Genomic DNA, 17,184 nt, shown 5'->3' with positions numbered 1-17,184 from the left:
CTTCCAGATTGCCCACTCGGCAGACAATAGCAGCATAAGAACAGCATCTTCAAAGTCCAGATTGTGTAAGGAGCCACTCGGACAGGTGGTGCCACATGCGTCACAGGCGGAGCCAAAGTCACCACACTACTTCCTTATGCTGGTCACGTGTGCAGAAAGACAGCAGGATAGATGACCTTCTGCTCAACCATTATTTGGGAGGTCACACAGCTCCAAGTTAGCCAGTTCTTGTTCTGGTATGAGCTGTACTATGGCTCCAGTGAAGTAAAGTAGCTACAACCAAGTTAGACAAGCTGCCTAGCAATGGTCATCAAGCAGCCTTTGAGTGACCTTCCAGATTTCAACTCTGGTTTATGAATATTTACAGACTGGACTATGGCCAGCAAGTTTGCTAGCCTGCATTGGACTCCGAATCACAAAACAGTAATTTATCCAGTTTGTACTTCGCTTTCAAGTGATCATTAGTGAACTTGTGCATTTCATCCAAACACTCCAACTGTGTATATTGTGCCTTGAATAAATGTGATGACATTTATTAAGCCTTCGGAGGGAGTGCCTGCAGCAGTTAGCGGCAAGATTTAGTTTTCTGTTAATATCACAGATAGGGTTATAGTTGTGTCCATGTCCAAATACATATTTGTTATTCTCAACAGATGTCACCACTTACTACATTTGTGCAATTCATGCTTTCAGCAGTTTCGTCGCTATTGTTGTTTGAGATGTGAGTGTGGCATTTGCGGTGTGTTTGCCGCTATGCGCCTTGTGATGTAAGTATTTTCTATACTTGTGTTTCTCTTTCGCTTCCAGGCAATCTTTCTTTTATATTAATATATAATGAATATTCGAATCAAATCAAAGTTCCCATACGCAATTTTTACTACTTTTTACAATCTTGGGTGCTGATTTGCTAAAATATATTACTTATATAACAACATGTGTGTCATTAGGTCTCATAAAAGCATGGCAATGGAGAAAAAGACGGCATTTGACAAGCACCTTCTAATTGTATGTCCTGAAGACTATGAGAAAGTATTGTGAGAATTGTCAGAAGAAGAATTACAAGAAGTCAGATTCATGTGAATCTGAGTCGGAAGAGGAAGTTATTGAAGAAGAAAACCACAGTAGTGACTCCGAACAATCAACAGAGGAAACAGATGACCATCTGGTTGAAGAGAGGAGATAACAAACAGATGATTACTGATTTTACGTAGGAAAAGTTAAAGAAACTATTTGAATAAGTGAACCGCTTCCTTCTTTTTCTAAAACCAAGACCAAGAACATACTTAAAGTTTTGCCAGGTCCAAAAGCAAGTGCTGAAATTACAGAAAAAGAAATTTATGCATTTTACCTATTTTTTGCTGATGGGATGATTGACAACATTGTGGGAAATACAAACCGATACATCCAGAATAATAAAAGAGCTGAAATTCAATATTCAAGAGCATGAGACTGCAGACACACCACAAAACCAGAGATAAAGGCTCTTTTAGGTGCATTATGTCTAATAGGTAAAAGAAACTGTTGTGAACTGTGGGATGCAGGTGGTACAGGAATGATTATTTTATGAGCTCTCTTCAGCTATAAGCACTTTTGCTTTCTGATTCTGGTTCGACAACCTAGGTACCCAGAATGAAAGAAAAGAAAGTGACAAACTAGTACCTATTTGGGACTCCATCAAGAGTTCGTCAACAATTGCTTTGCTCTCTACAATGTCAGTGAGTTTGTCACTATTGACGAGATGTTGCATCCTTTCAGAGAACACTGCAGATTTGTACAGTATATCTGTAATAAGCCCCCAAAACATGGGATCAAAATTTATGCTTTGTGTGATGCCAAAACATTTTACACCCTGAACTCTTAAATTCACATTGGCAAGCAGATGCCGGGACCCTACCCGAAGTCATCTATCTGATGACATTGTGCAAAGATCAGTGGCACCAACTGAGAAAACAAACAGAAATCATAAAGACTGACAATTACTACAGCAGCTACCCTCTGGCTGAAATCCCCTCGGCAAAAGTTTGAATTTCAAGCAAATAAAACCTGAGGAGTCCAGTCATGTCTATTCGGTTTTCAAGACAATTTTTGTATGGTCTCAACTGCTGCAAAAAGAAGCTGGGATTTTTTTTTAAATCGTCAATGCACAGCACAAATGAAATAGATCAAGAGACTAAGAAATCGAGAATGAATTTGGACTATAATGCTACCAAAGGAGGAGTAGACACTGTAGATCAGATGTGCTCATCCTACAGCATTTCCAGAATAACGCGACGAAGGGCACTTGTACTTTTCTACGGACATCTAGATATTGCTGGGATAAATGCAAACATTATTTTCAAATTCAACAACCCTGATAATAAAGAACGAAGACGAATTTTTTTGAAACATCTTGCTCTGGACCTAACAGAAGAACATTTGAATCAACGAGCATTACTTGAGACACTTCCCAAGGATATTCACACCTTCTTGACCAAGTATAGGCATGAAGAAGAAAAAACCAAGGAACCAACAAAACCTGGAATTTGTTACATATGTGACAGGCATAAAAAAAAAACAGAACCAAAACAGTATGTATGAAATGCAAGAAAAATGTATGCAAGAAACATAGTGTCATAGATACAACATGTGTGCAATGTGAAAGAGAGCTGCTGATGGAAATTGACTAAATTAATCACAATCATATACAGGAGTGGGAGTTTATGAATGCTCCATTTCATAGTGTGTTCCCTTGTAATTTTCTTTTCATGTGAATCAGTGCAATTAAGTGATATAATTAAAAGAACCATGAATGCAATAAAGAATATTGGCTTGTTATAAATTACAATGACAATAATGGACAATTGTGAAGGCAACAAATAAATAAGAGATTATTTTTATAGAGCCATGTAATGTTATGTTTTCTTAAATAAAATATAACTGGAGATTATCTAAAGATTATTTTTCCTTAGGTTAAAAATGTAATACTAATTGCAATGTAAAAGCTGCAATGCGCCCACTCGTGGATGTGTGAAAGGTGCGCCCATCGAAGGGTTAACATTGCCGTTTGTACTTACATAGCCACCTTGGAGAAACTGACATTTATTTGGCTCTCTGTGCCCTCTGCGACAGCCTTCAAAACAGATGGGCAGCATCATGTTCAAAACAATATTAACAGAAGTTTATTTCTTTTTGGTAGCTGGAAGGAACTGTGCCACAGCAGGTTAGTTTGTTTCACCAGTTTCTCCCCAGCAGTCTCTCCTCCCAATAATATATGATCCAGAGTACTGGATGTGTCATTACTGCCCGGAATGACTTAATATATTGCCACTTAAGTATTGTACACGCCTCTGGACTGATGGTTAAATGTGTCCTGGATTGATGGCTCTAAGTGTGTGTCACAGTACAAATCAAACATTCTGGTGGTCAATCCTCAATCAGTTCTGGGGTTTTTTCTATCACTTTCTGCTTCTCTTTCTTCTGGCAATTATTTCTACGTATGAAAAATGTCAACCTGCATCATGCTTGGAAAAGCTGTGCAAGTGGCTCTCATGCCCCATCACACATTTTTCATTCAACTCAGCTTCACTTGGACGACAGTTCCCTCACTTGCCTTTACACAAGCTAGTACTTGCCAAGTGTAACCCAACAGATGCATGGCCCTATTACATGGGTGATGAAACAAGGCAACTACCTACAGCAAAATGCAATCCCCAGTGAAGTGGTGCATAAAGGAAATATTCAAGTGACTTTCGTTTTGCTCCAGTGCATTCTGCGGCTTCACTGATTATGCACAAGTGGGTACAGCCATTTGCAATCCACATGGCCATATATGCCAGCTCAGTGGCTGTGTTATTAGACATCCTCTTTAGCAAATTCTGCTAAGACATGTCAAGTTTATTCACCTTCTCACTAATGTAGGTGAGTGTAGACCACACATGCACATAATACATTTGCTGTGCTCTGTTATACCTTATAACTGGCAGGATAAGTCAGCAAAATGCTAGAGGTAAATGGAAGAGAAATGATAAAAACCATAAAATACATGGATGATCAAGCAGTGCTGGCGGAATCAGAAGAGGAGCTACATAAGATGCTGAAGAGTATTGCAAGAAGGGAAGTATAGAATGAAGCTGAATATTGGAAAGACAAAAGTGATGAGAATGAGCAACAAAGGAAGGCCCAATTCCTAGATGGAAAACAGACACAAGCAAAATCCTTTCTGAACCTGCAAAGCTTAATAACATGGAATGGAAAGCTGTACAGAAGCAATAAGGGGGCGGATATCTATGGGAAAGAGAGCATACGAAAAGGTGAAGCAGTTACTAAACATCTAGAAGAATTCCAAGGTGGCTGTGGATTATGTCTTGAGTGTAGTGAACCATGGACGATTAAAAGAAAGATATTTGGAAAGTTTTGAAATGTGGCTATGGATAACTGTGGAGAGGATGCTTAATGTGAAGTGAACGGACAGAGGAAAAATCTCTGCAACAAAGAATTATAGAGGGAAAAGTGCAAGAAATAAGAGAAAGAGATAGGAAGAGAAATGGAATGATGCATGACATCAGAAGAGGACAAACATACAATCAGATGAAGGGACGTGCTCAGAACAGGACACAAGGAGAGCCTTCAGTTGAAGCCTGTTGCAAGACAGATACACTAAAGAAGAAGAAGAAGCAGCAATCAGTCCAAAGGTCGAAGGAAGGCAAGGGTAATTAACGTCCAATAGGACCATATCTACATGAAAACTGTGCTCAGAGCATACTTGTGGTTGGGATGATTTTAACTTTTAAAACTTGGCTGGTGCATCTGTTACTTCAATTTCCCCAAATCTTTTAATGATTTGATACACAAAAGAATTTCATCTCCAACCCTACAATTTGTACACTAATGACTTAGTTCTCGACTGATTGAAAATATTTTTCTGTTGAGCAAATAGATCAATTGGCTCATTCCTGAAGGCTTGTTCTGTCACTTATTGCTTCTCTGTTTATGTAAAAAAATATAAAGTTGCACCCCATTGTGTAGTCCACACTGAATTGAATTCTCTCTATGACGGGAAGTTAGTTGAAAGGATAGAGGAAAATAAGGTCGAAAACTGTGTTTCGTTGAAGCTTCTGTCACTAGTGTTCCAGATGATGTTCAGTATTGACTGTTAAATCTCAACTGTTTTTGAAGGTGTGTAGTATACCTTTAGGTTGGGAAGCTTTTACAGACCTGCCCCCAACTACAAAAGTACCATATTTACTAGACTACATGATGACGATGACCCGCCTTTTGCAGAGACTCCTGAAGATTTTTTATTTTTTTAAACAGTCTGACCAAATAACATCACAAGCTGTTTACTGATATAAAATATCTTAAGATCGGCCGTAAAAAGTTGCATTACCTCTCTTCCAAACTTGATGATGAAACATTTTATTTTCAGTGCTGTACACTGGAAGATCATCTAAAAACAAACATGTTTTATTAATATAATATGGGGTCCAAAGTTAATAATGTTCAACTTATTAATGTTTTTGTGTTTTCATGCTGTAGTTTGGGTACCCGTCATTTTATGCATTTAGCAGAGCGAGGCTGGTGGTCGAGCAGTCAAGGCACTCTGTTATCTCACTTAACCTTTAGTGTTTTTCATGAATTCACAGAGCTGCTTGGTGAGCAATCAAACTGTTTCATATTGCCAGTGACATGTTTATGTAAGTGAACTATCAAAATGGGCAGGGTCAGCAACCTTTGACAAGTTTGCCAGCAGAATGTGAAGTTAAAAATGTGGAAGTTGTACATACTAGTGGAAACATGAGCAATGAGAGCAAACAACAGCTCGCTGATTCCATACAAATTTTCTCAAATTTAATTTGAGACAATAGCTTTGCACTACCATCTGTGTGCCCATTGATTTCTGGAAGATCTTGTTTGATTGGCAATTAATTGCATCAATGGTTTTGGACTCTGCATTGGGAAATGACTTTTGTAAAAATCAAAGACGTTGTCCATGAAAATGAAACCAAAGCTCTTCCAAATTTTATCAAATGTACCAACACTGGTGACAAAAGTGCATCAATGTCATCACCTGAAAAATCGGGGCGAGAAGGAAGATTCAGTTTACGAACCAGAATCAAAGAGATGCAAGGTGCATGAGCAAATACCATTGGATATCAAAATAACTGCAGTTACACTGGAAAAACGACAACCTAATTGGAGTCTGAAAATATGATGTACCAACGGAACAACTTTAAGATTAACAAGAAATGAGTTACTGAAGAGGTGGAAAGTAGACACCCAAAACAGAAGATCCACAGTTGATAAATGGCCAATGAATATGCAAAGCATGTAACAACAACTCGTCAACAAAATTCTATGGTAGCAAAGTGCAGATAAATCGGAAGAGAATGTGTTTTAGTTCACGGCATCGTCATCACGGGCAAAGAGGTTCAAAGCAAGGCAAAGGGTATGTCAACGTCACGGCACCAATTACGTTCCCGAGAAACAAGTGACATCTATTGAAAAAGCACTTTAAGCTGCCGAGCTCTTTCAATGGCACACCAAAGCCTTGATTACAACGTATGACTTGAGATCTTGTTATAAACAATAACCAAACAGGATCGTGTCAATATAAAACGTATGTTGATACATCAAGGCGAGAAGAAAATGTTTGTCCAAGCTGGCAATGTGAATAATGTTGCACACTCATACACTGCACAATATTCCATCTCTGCATCCATAAAACTGCTGCTGACAGTGTTCTTGTGTTTTCAAGAACTATGGAAAATTTGATCCATGGGTCTCTCAAGTAGTGAAGTTCTCCAGAGGGAATTTGGAAATGTTTTAATCATATGCTGAAATGGGGAAGTTGACCTCCCAACTGTATCAATCATATCTGGAGCATGTTGGGAAACAATATGCGTAGGAAAATAAATTTTACCAGACACTGACTGCATGGGGTGGCCAAACCCACATGAAACACTATGATACACAACTGACCTTCACTATGAAACTGATACCACCAAAATGTACCTCCCCTTTGTCAACTGAGTGACATTTATTTTTTCCACAGGTAAAGAATTTCATCACATGACTTCAAAATCATGCAAATCACAGCAGAGCAGAGAATTAAAAGATATGGCAGATGTTACTAAAATTCATGTGTTGGTCCATAACCAGTTATCCACTTCTTGCTCCCATATATGCTTTCATACCCTTGGTATGCATCCATAATTGATATCTGAGAGATCTGTGTTTAGTAAGGTTAATAAGGTATGTTTATCACGAACAATGTACAGGAAATCATGAAAATGCTGTGAGATTTTGTTCATGCGTTGTGCATGGAGCAAGAAATATTTATGTTTCACGTATATCTGTGACAAGTTTTACCCGACCAATTGCAAAAATGCTCACAAATATACGATCATTCAGCATTACGCAATAATATACTTTATGTATTTTTGCACTATGTATCACACTGGAAGCAACAGTAAATACATTATTTATATTTATTTGATTATTAAGTACATCTTCCAATATTTTACTTAAAAAGGGGAGGGGGGGGGGGGGGGGGGGGGGATGAACCATGACCAAGAATCGAACACAGACCAGCAATTTGTTAGTCTAATGGCTTTACCACTTAACTGCTAACCTCTCTCTGTTAAACACATGGAATGACAGGTAGCCAAGCTACAGTGTGAAAGCACAAAAATGTTAATAGCTCTAACATAATTAACTTCAGACCCCATACTATATTAATAATTTAAAAAATGTTATTTTTAGACACTCTTTTGACGTATAACATTGAAAATCTGATTTATCATCAACAACTCTGACCTACGCTTTTTTTTAAAACTAGGGAGTGTCTAGCAAAACGCCAAAACACAGGTCTCTTTATTTTCAATATAGAATATCCTTGCAAAACTTTATCAAAATCAGTGACCAAGATGTCAGAACCTCCCCTCTTCAAATTTCTCACCTAGTCACAAGCAATCCGAGAGGGGGGTAATGAAAAATAAAACAAAGTGTTCACTTATATCCAAAGCTCAGCAAAATAGCAAAAGTATTTCTCAAATGCTATAAGATGATCCCTGGAAACCACAAGCAAAGTAAGATGGAGATTTTTTTTAAAATCAATTCGGTATAAGCCAAAAGAAAGTTATATATTCTCTTCTGAGCAAGTTGTTATCTCTGCAACGCGTACAAAATTAACATGTTCCTCTGCAGAATGTTTGGAAGTAAAAAAAATACAGATAATCGAACTATTTACGGCAAGTTATTGGAGGCAGAAGTGCATGGCCCACACACAGAAATTTAGTCTATGATAGCACTGACACAAAAAGATCTAGTGAAATTGGGATACTTATGAAATTACATTATGTACAAAGTAATACTCTAAAAATCAAGGGGATTTGATATACTAACCTACAATCTTTGTAAACATCAAGAAGCTGACGCATTACAGATGTTGTCTGTAATGCAGGGTTTTGAGTAAAAATTTCCTCCAGCCGAGACATGGCAATTCTGGCCTTTTCTATGTTGGCTGCTAGTTTGGGCTTCAACATTTCTTGCAGTTCATCTTCCTGGCCACTAAAAAGAACAATATCACAGGTTAACAAGAACGAATTTTTAAGATCAACACAGTCTGACACAGAAATCATTCGTATGGCCACAAATACAAAGAGGAGCAAGAAAATATGTTATTTTTTGGTGGGATGTAAATTGAAGTAAAATGTTATTGTGTAGGCACAGTTTTGGCCAAAATAAGTGGCAGTTAAATATAATGAAACATTAAAAAAATAATATTTTTGAGTGAAACTGTAATAAAGCTGCCACAAAACAGACAATGTTGGTATTTAAGAACCGATAGGTAATGGGAAATATTTTCTTATATTCTGGATAAACTATTTCAGTCCTCTTTTTGGACTGTGACTTAATAGATTTTGATGTCTTTGTGCCTTACTGAAAACTCATAAGAAGTTGCAATAACAGTTTTCACATGGTGGCTGGAACTGACAAGAAAGTATAAAAAAATGTGTGTGTGTGTGTGTGTGTGTGTGTGTGTGTGTGTGTGTGTGTGTGAGAGAGAGAGAGAGAGAGAGAGAGAGAGAGAGAGAGAGAGAGAGATGATCAGGTTTTCAATTTTCCATGTATGTGTAATCATCACAGTTAAAGAAAGAATTATCACATTTCAGTATGTAACTTATATTATTGAGTATCCCGTTTCCGAAAACTGTGGTTCATATATAGTACAGCTACTCTTCGTAATATCCAAAATACAATATCTAATTGTTAGTCTAAAGCTATTTTTTCATATTTCCTTTACACCAAGTAAAGTGTTCTACAGTGTGCCGGCTGGAGTGGCCGTGCAGTTCTAGGCTCTACAGTCTGGAACCGAGCAACCGCTACGGTCGCAGGTTTGAATCCTGCCTCGGGCATGGATGTGTGTGCTGTCCTTAGGTTAGTTAGGTTTAATTAGTTCTAAGTTATAGGTGACTGATGACCTCAGAAGTTAAGTCGCATAGTGCTCAGAGCCATTTGTTCTACATTGTGGATAAGACTCACCATATCCACCAAAAATTTTTTGAGTTCAGTTATCTACTTACTTTCCAACAATGAATGTTATTTAGGTAGTGGTCAAATATAATCAACAGTCACTATGCTTTTTGTAACCCATTCCACTGCTGTATGCCTACTGCACTTGAAAACACTAAATGGTTGCAACGGACCATATCTGAACCTGTGAGTTTTAGATTTTGTATTTATTCATTTTCCTTGATATACGCAAAGAAGAGTGAGATTTTCTTGATTTTTAAAGAGAAAAATTTCATCATTAATGAATAAACAATTTGTGCCATGCTTCGTAAAAGCTACCAAAAATTTGCAGTCAAAAGCCACAACAGTGTAAATGCAACACGGTAAGCTATTCACTTTTCAACAAACCACAGCACATGAAGAGCAACCTGTATATATTTGGTCAATAATGAACCACAATGCTCTCTCTCCACTACAAAACAATTAAAAAGAAAAAAGAAAATATTTGAACTGATTAAGGAAGAGTAATGTGTAATTAAACTCAGTACTTACACTTCTTCAGCAATGAAGCAATCTTCAGATTCCGTCTCCCAAGAAGCTTCACTACTATTATCATCCCAGAATTCTCCCTCATCACTGTCATATTCACCAACTTTATACAGATCCTGTGGCCAGGACATGCTGATATGTCCGTCAACCCACCAGACACGAACCTATCAAAATGCAGATCTGTTAGATATCAAGAACACTCATAACAAAATTAAGTTCCTTTTAACAGAGGAAACTGAAATGATTGCACAAAAACAATTTGCTAAGCCCTTACAAGTACACAGTCATTGTTTTGTTGAATATGTTCTTTCCAACAATCGGAAATCACTTTTTTTCCTTTCATTTACTTTCTCCTAAATGACCACCCCATCTGATCATCAACATGAGGAAAGGTAATCTAGTCACCTGTAGCTGACTGATGCACGGTGACAACACACACAACAGAACAGATACAGTGCTAACTACCCCCACCACTCTTTTTCTTCTGAGTGCACACACACACACACACACACACACACACACACACACGAACGGAAACCAAATGTTGTCCACAGATTTACAGCCTCTTGTGTCCTCAAGCCCGTAATCCAAGGGTAAAACAGGAACCCTGGCAAACGACATGGTTCAACCTCCCTCTCCAAAACAGACACCCAGGAAAGCGCAGTAACTCAAAACAGTAGTAAACCACGGGAAAAGCAGTAACCCTGGCAAACGACACGGTTCAGAAGACTATATGGAAGGGACATTTTAATGCAGTACAAGTGGCAGTTGTCAAAATGGAGGTACGTCTGAAGTGGACAGAGGTTTTAGTGATGCCACCTGAGAGGTAGAAATCAATATCTAGGAACAAAGCACACTGAGATTAGGCTATCAATGAATCTATCCCAGACAAGGAAATGTAAATAAATATGTTAGTGCAGGATGGTTTCATGTGCCAATTCCATGGATTACCAGGTCCAAAGAATCAGAAAGTGGCTGGCAATAAGGATTGGTTTGCCATCTAGAGGTAGTCTGAAAACAGAAGAAAACACAAAATAGTCATGAACTATAAGCAATCGGAAATAGATTAGTTTCATGAGAAGCCACTGTGTGATTGCAGAACTGGTAATTCAAATACAGAGAATGCAATGAATGGAGGAGATATTCTGCTGGAAAAATCACACATCAGCTGTTAAGGCACCTTTTCTGTGAAAAATGCACATAAGGAAAAAACAGTTTTAATTGCCCCATTATTAATTTTGATGAGACCTGGCTCATCAAAATCATGCCAGAAAGCACACCTGGCAGAATTTAAATGGCAATGATATATTGTAATTGCTGACTAGAAAAGGAAAGAGATTCTTTGTTTACCACAGATTCAAAAACCTGCAAAGCTAGTATTTACATCAAGCAAACCTGTTAATAATCATGTGAAGATTAGTTGTTTAAACATGGGGTTTCGGATTTATTATGAGTTTCAGAGGAGGACGTGCTATCACCATGGGGAGTGTTAGTTGTCATTCAAAAATGGAGAAAATTCCAAATTCAAACAAAGGAAGAAAGAAGCAGAGTACTGATTAGCAGAGGAGAGTATTTCAATTTTAAGCTTCTATATGGAAGCAGAAATGGTGGAGGGAGTTAGGTGCCAAAAACACCTTTACAATCGCTTTGAACATGAATGTACTGTGGCAGAAATGGATCCATGCAGTTCTTAGGCTTCTCTTTCACGACCACCAATATAGCTTAATAATTGCTCGCTCAGAATTAGAGATGTGCTGAATTTACTCAAGGATATTATTAACAAAGCTATTGCAAAAGGCTGGGTTAAGTACATACATTGGTCTGAAAAATTTGCAAAGGAATTATTTTCTGAAGACCGTAAAAATTTGTAAAAAGCTTTGGCATTGGACTCTTCAGATAATGAATTATCAGATACATTGAGCTCTTCTGAAAATGTCAATTAATAAGTAATAAATGGCAGTAACTTGTGCTTCTTGTTCCTTCTCTTGCCCCACACTTGTGAACACTGTTTTAGCAGTTTTGCCTGTGGCTCTCAAGTAAATAATTTATCAATATGTGGCAGAACAGCTGCCCGCTGTACACTGGTATACTGGCTCTGCTGACATGTTTGTTATTTTATTTTTGAGGAGCAGTGAACCCACATGTTCTGCTTTAAATTGAATTGTAGATCTAATAAATAGTTAAAAAGCTTGTACAATCAAAATTGAAATAGTACAAGATTGCTATGATGTAACTTCTTGATACACATAAAAATACATTACATATTGAATGACTCAACAATAGAGTTATCGCTGCTATTTTGTTACACTATTTTCAAACATTTTCTTCATATAATACGTTTACAGGCCTAATAAATTGTTTAACAAAAAGCTGTGCTGATAGTATTGTTTGAAGGCAGAGTTTGCTGGGTTTGGTTTTACATGTGTACAGGCAGCCCTGGAGGCTTCCAATTTTGACAACCAAGCTGTGTGCCAAGTATAGAAGTGGTGGAAGTCTGTAGTGGAGGTGGTACCTTCAATGCTTCCCACTCCAGCTGCCAATTTTTCTGCTCCATAATACAGAGAAGTTTTCATGGCTAGTTACGATGTAAAAGTCTTTTGGAGTCTATCTTCAAATGTACACTAACACATGTCATGCATAAAACCAGCTGACGAGTGCATGACGAATTACGGTGCTTTTCTATAAATATAAAAAAGTTTACCTCGAAAACACTCACATTATGCAGATGTACGCATGTGTAAGTAATTAAATTTTCTATATTCCACTAAGGTCACTGATTTCAATGCATTCACCCTATCACCAGCTTTTCTGGATGGTGAAACAATATCAATGCAACACTTACAAACAACAACAAGCAGCCATTAAATAGCATCTGTTCATACCTTTCCTTCTGGATAATTATCTAGCACTTGACCTGCAGTGCAATTTGCATCCTCTCCTTCAAAGTTTGCCACCCTGATTACCACAGTACCTGGTCGATACTGGAAGTCTGGATGGTCTTTCAGATCATACACACTAACTTCATTCTGTTCCAAAAGCTGAGGTCTGTAAGGGAAAGATGGCATGCATGTTAATTCATGCAAGATTCCACAATTGTATAACAACACTAAATGCAAAATTTTAATGTAATTACATACAATGTGCACATTTACCACGTGGCAAACAAAAGCAGCTGGAGCAAGGCTGATACATACGCAAATTATAAATATGTGTCTGGGTCTTTTACACTCTGGATCAGGATAGACAAAGTGATTTTTTGTGGGCGTCCAGGAATGGGTTAAGGCGAAAGTAGCATGGGGGGGTGGGGGGGGGAGGAGGATGATAAGGGTGTGAACAAAATAAAAGGAGCACTTGTGGGAGTGGGGGTTTGAGTGTGTGAAGGAGCAGAGAAAGAAAAAATATCGTCAAGATGGAGGAAGAATGATAATGTAAAATGTAAGTAAGTAATGCGATGACGCTTGACAGTGAAGAGATACCCAGTCTGAAGATTTAATGAGGATGTGAAGGTGTAGTTAAGATCTGATCTCCCAGTCTCCAGTCACATGACTGTCCAGTTTATAAATTAGATTGATATTTATACAAACGAACCACCTATGAGCAGTCTTGTGGCTTCTTGTGCTTGTTCAAGGAATATAAACTTATTGTTAAAACAAAATAATAATCTTCTTTTTACTGAAATTTTTTTCTCTTTTCTCTTTTTCCTAACAGTTATTGGTTCAAATGGCTCTAAGCACTATGGGACTTAACATCTGAGGTCATCAGTTCCCTAGACTTGGAACTTCTTAAACCTAACTAACCTAAAGACATCACACACATCCATGCCAGAGGCAGGATTCGAACCTGCGACCATAGCAGTAGCGTGGTTCCAGACTGAAGCACCTAGAACTGCTCGGCCACAGTGGCCGGCTCCTAACAGTTATTCTTCTAAACAAATAATCCATACAAGGACATTCCAGAAGATTAGCAAATACTAATCAACTGCGCCCAAGATAAAGTCCAGTATTTTACCATGTAACCCCAAAACTGGGAGACAAAAATTTCATTTTCACCAACAAAGATTCCATTGAAAGAAATAAGCATTATTCATAATATAACATTAGCTTTCTAAAGAGACTAAGTCATGTGTAGGAGAAAGCTAGAGGAAAACTTAGGAGCCACAGTAAACCAAGATATTTATATAATTTTGGTGATGTCATTCTAAGGTTTTCAAGTGAACAGGTGATAGAACTCAAAAACTGCGGTATACATGAAATTAATTACACAAGGGAAGTTAAGCAATGATGTGTCTAATTAACAATGAAAAAACATTACAGGTAACGCACTATGCACAATTGGGAATCAATGACAAATGAAAGAGTGAGAGAAGATATGTAATGTGGGTGAGCTCAGACTGCAGCATCTGAATGAATAAATTATGTCTGAAATGAAATGATTGTATGGCATTGTTGGCCGGGAGGCCCCATGCGGGGAAGTTCGGCAGCCGTATTGCAAGTCCTTTTTAGCTGACGCCACTTCGGCGACTTGCAAGTCAATGATGATGAAAGACACACAACACCCAGTCATCATGAGGCAGAGAAAAATCCCTGACCCCGCCGGGAATCCAACCCGGGACCCGGTGCGCGGGAAGCGAGAACGCTACCACAAGACCACAAGCTGTGGACAATTATGTCTAAATCAGAAAGCACTGCAATTTGTTTCATCCCTAGTTCTTTCTTTTTTAAAAAAAATAGTTGACACACAACTGTTCACTCACAAAACTTACAGGTTTGTGAATGTCTCCTTTATAGTACCTTTTTAATTGCTTCTGCTGAGAGCAAACTGTCTCTCACTCTACCATACATCCCACTATCTCTACAACGCCTTCTCCTTACCACATGTATGTTATCCCTTCCAAACGCCACATGTCATTACTCTCAAACCACTCCTATCAAACCCAAGCTTGTAAACAGTCAATGTCACTGTGGCCCCAGGTGAGTGGGGTGGATGTCTGTGGACGGAGAGTACATACATACTCTATGAAAGAAGCAGTATCTCAAACTTAACATTTCTGTAATGTTACATGTTTCTATGCATCAGAGATGTATCCTCATTTTGTATACTGTTTCCCATCAAAATTTCCATTATTGTAGTGTTTTAAGCAAATTTATTTCAAAAATAGCGTGTCCAAAAAGGCGATGTACTTTAAACATAAAATTCATATTGTGTCATAAAGATTACAACAAGTTTCTGACAGCCAACTGATGTTTACTATATCACTGAAGAAAATAAAAGCTAAGTTTGTCAAAATCATAAAGTTACAGTATAAAAAATGATGATTAACTTTAGTGAAATTTCTGTTGAAATTGTTACAGTTTATATGTATCCATTAACCACAACAAGTAGGGCTGGAAATGTAAACAAATTTCAACTCTTGCAGCAAAAAGATAGATCTGAATGTTAACAAAGACAATTTATTTCAATTTTCCTTCTGTTACTTTGTTTTAACCACTATCAACATCTAAGCTAGACACAGTAAAGCCCCTTTTAATGGATCTCTGGTACACAATTAGATTTTTCCTTAGTAACCCAGAGAACTGGAACATTTTTTGCTCAATTACACTTAGAAACCAACCCACAAAAGAAATGATTTTCAATAATGTTTTCTTATGCAAGTTTAATCATGACCACATATAGAAAAATAATCATTAAATTAAGAAATTTGTTAAGATGGATTTGATAAGTGTTTTTACTTTGGCTTCTTCTTCAAGTGCTTTGATAGGCCACAACTCAATAAAGATCCACAAACTTTTTGCTTTTTCATACAAATCTGGATTTACACTCCTTATAAGTATTTAACAACATTACACAAAATATGAGGGCTATCCACAAAGTACATTACATTTTGGAATTAAAAATAAATAAAGTATTGGAAATTTTTTTTTATCACATACAGATGAAAGCCACACTTAAATACTACTTTTCTACATAGTTGCCATTTAAATTAAGGCACTTATCATAGCGATGGACGAGCTTGGAAATTCCTTCGTCGTAAAATTCGGGTGCCTGCGCCTTCAACCACGTGGTTACCTCTTCTTGAAGCTGTGCGTCGTCATCAAAACGCTGCATAGCCAACCACTTCTTCATTGCTGGGAATAAGTGGAAGTCGCTCGGTGCCAGGTCAGGACTGTACGGCGGATGAGGAAACAACTCCCACTTAAAAGATTCGAGAACTTCACGAGTGGCATTTGCTGTGTGGGCCCGGGCGTTGTCGTGAATCAGGAAGATCTTTGAGCCCAACTTTCCCCTGCGCTTGTTTTGTATTGCTCTTCTGAGGTTGTGCATAGTTTGGCAATACCTTTGAGAGTTTATTGTAGTGCCTCTTTCCAGGAAATCCACAAAAATCACACCTTTTCTGTCCCAAAAGAAAAGGTAACCATGTGGTTGAAGGCGCAGACGGCCGAATTTTACGACGAAGGAATTTCCAGGCTCATCCATCGCTACGGTAAGTGCCTTAATTTAAATGGCAACTATGTAGAAAAGTAGTATTTATGTGTGGCTTTCATCTGTATATAATAATAAAAATTTCCAATACTTTATTTATTTTTAATTGCAAAATGTAATGTACTTTGTGGATAGCACTCGTACTAACACTATCTGAACAATCCTCATAAAATGGCCTATACTGCAGTTCATAAACCCATTACAGACCACTTCTGTGCTCATATACTGAGTGTCTCATAAGAGACGCCTGGGACGGGTCCACGGGTCAAGCGGCATGGCCACTGGCCACCGTCACTGACTCTTTGACACTAATCTGCCGCTAGGCAGAGGGATATTGGTACAGGTCAATGCATTACAGCAATTGCAGTTGAAAAAACTATGCTTGGTAAAGTTAAGTTTGACTTGGGTGTGAAGCAGTTCAACCAAGTTACGAACACTGCATGTAGGATGCTAAGGAAGAAGATGACAACTAAAGGGTGCATGACAAACTGTGTCCTGATAGCGTTGTATGCAGCTGAAAGTGCCCTAAAGGAGAAAGGAGCGAGAAAGAAAAGATAGATTAAATCACCCACGGTTCTACCAATCCCCACGACATCGGGTGGAATCATTCCCTTCCTCGTTCCTACCCTAGCCTGTCTCTCAACGATGGGTTCACTGGCTATG

At 38.1% G+C, this 17,184-nt stretch overlaps 1 protein-coding gene across 4 annotated transcripts in view; it reads right to left on the bottom strand.

The window, feature by feature from the left end:
- Nucleotides 1–17,184, bottom strand: part of LOC126457404 ((E3-independent) E2 ubiquitin-conjugating enzyme UBE2O) — a 221,671-nt gene that overhangs the window by 72,323 nt on the left and 132,164 nt on the right. For all 4 annotated transcript variants that reach the window (XM_050093669.1, XM_050093670.1, XM_050093671.1 and 1 more), the window contains 3 exons: nt 12,924–13,086; nt 10,045–10,205; nt 8,383–8,547 (listed from right to left, as the gene is read on the bottom strand). In XM_050093669.1, the coding sequence (XP_049949626.1) occupies nt 8,383–8,547; nt 10,045–10,205; nt 12,924–13,086 (489 nt within the window). The remainder of the gene's footprint in view (nt 1–8,382; nt 8,548–10,044; nt 10,206–12,923; nt 13,087–17,184) is intronic.

This window comes from Schistocerca serialis, chromosome 2, assembly GCF_023864345.2.
Source record: "Schistocerca serialis cubense isolate TAMUIC-IGC-003099 chromosome 2, iqSchSeri2.2, whole genome shotgun sequence".
Classification (NCBI taxonomy): domain Eukaryota; kingdom Metazoa; phylum Arthropoda; class Insecta; order Orthoptera; family Acrididae; genus Schistocerca; species Schistocerca serialis.
This window is presented reverse-complemented; position numbering and strand designations above follow the sequence as displayed.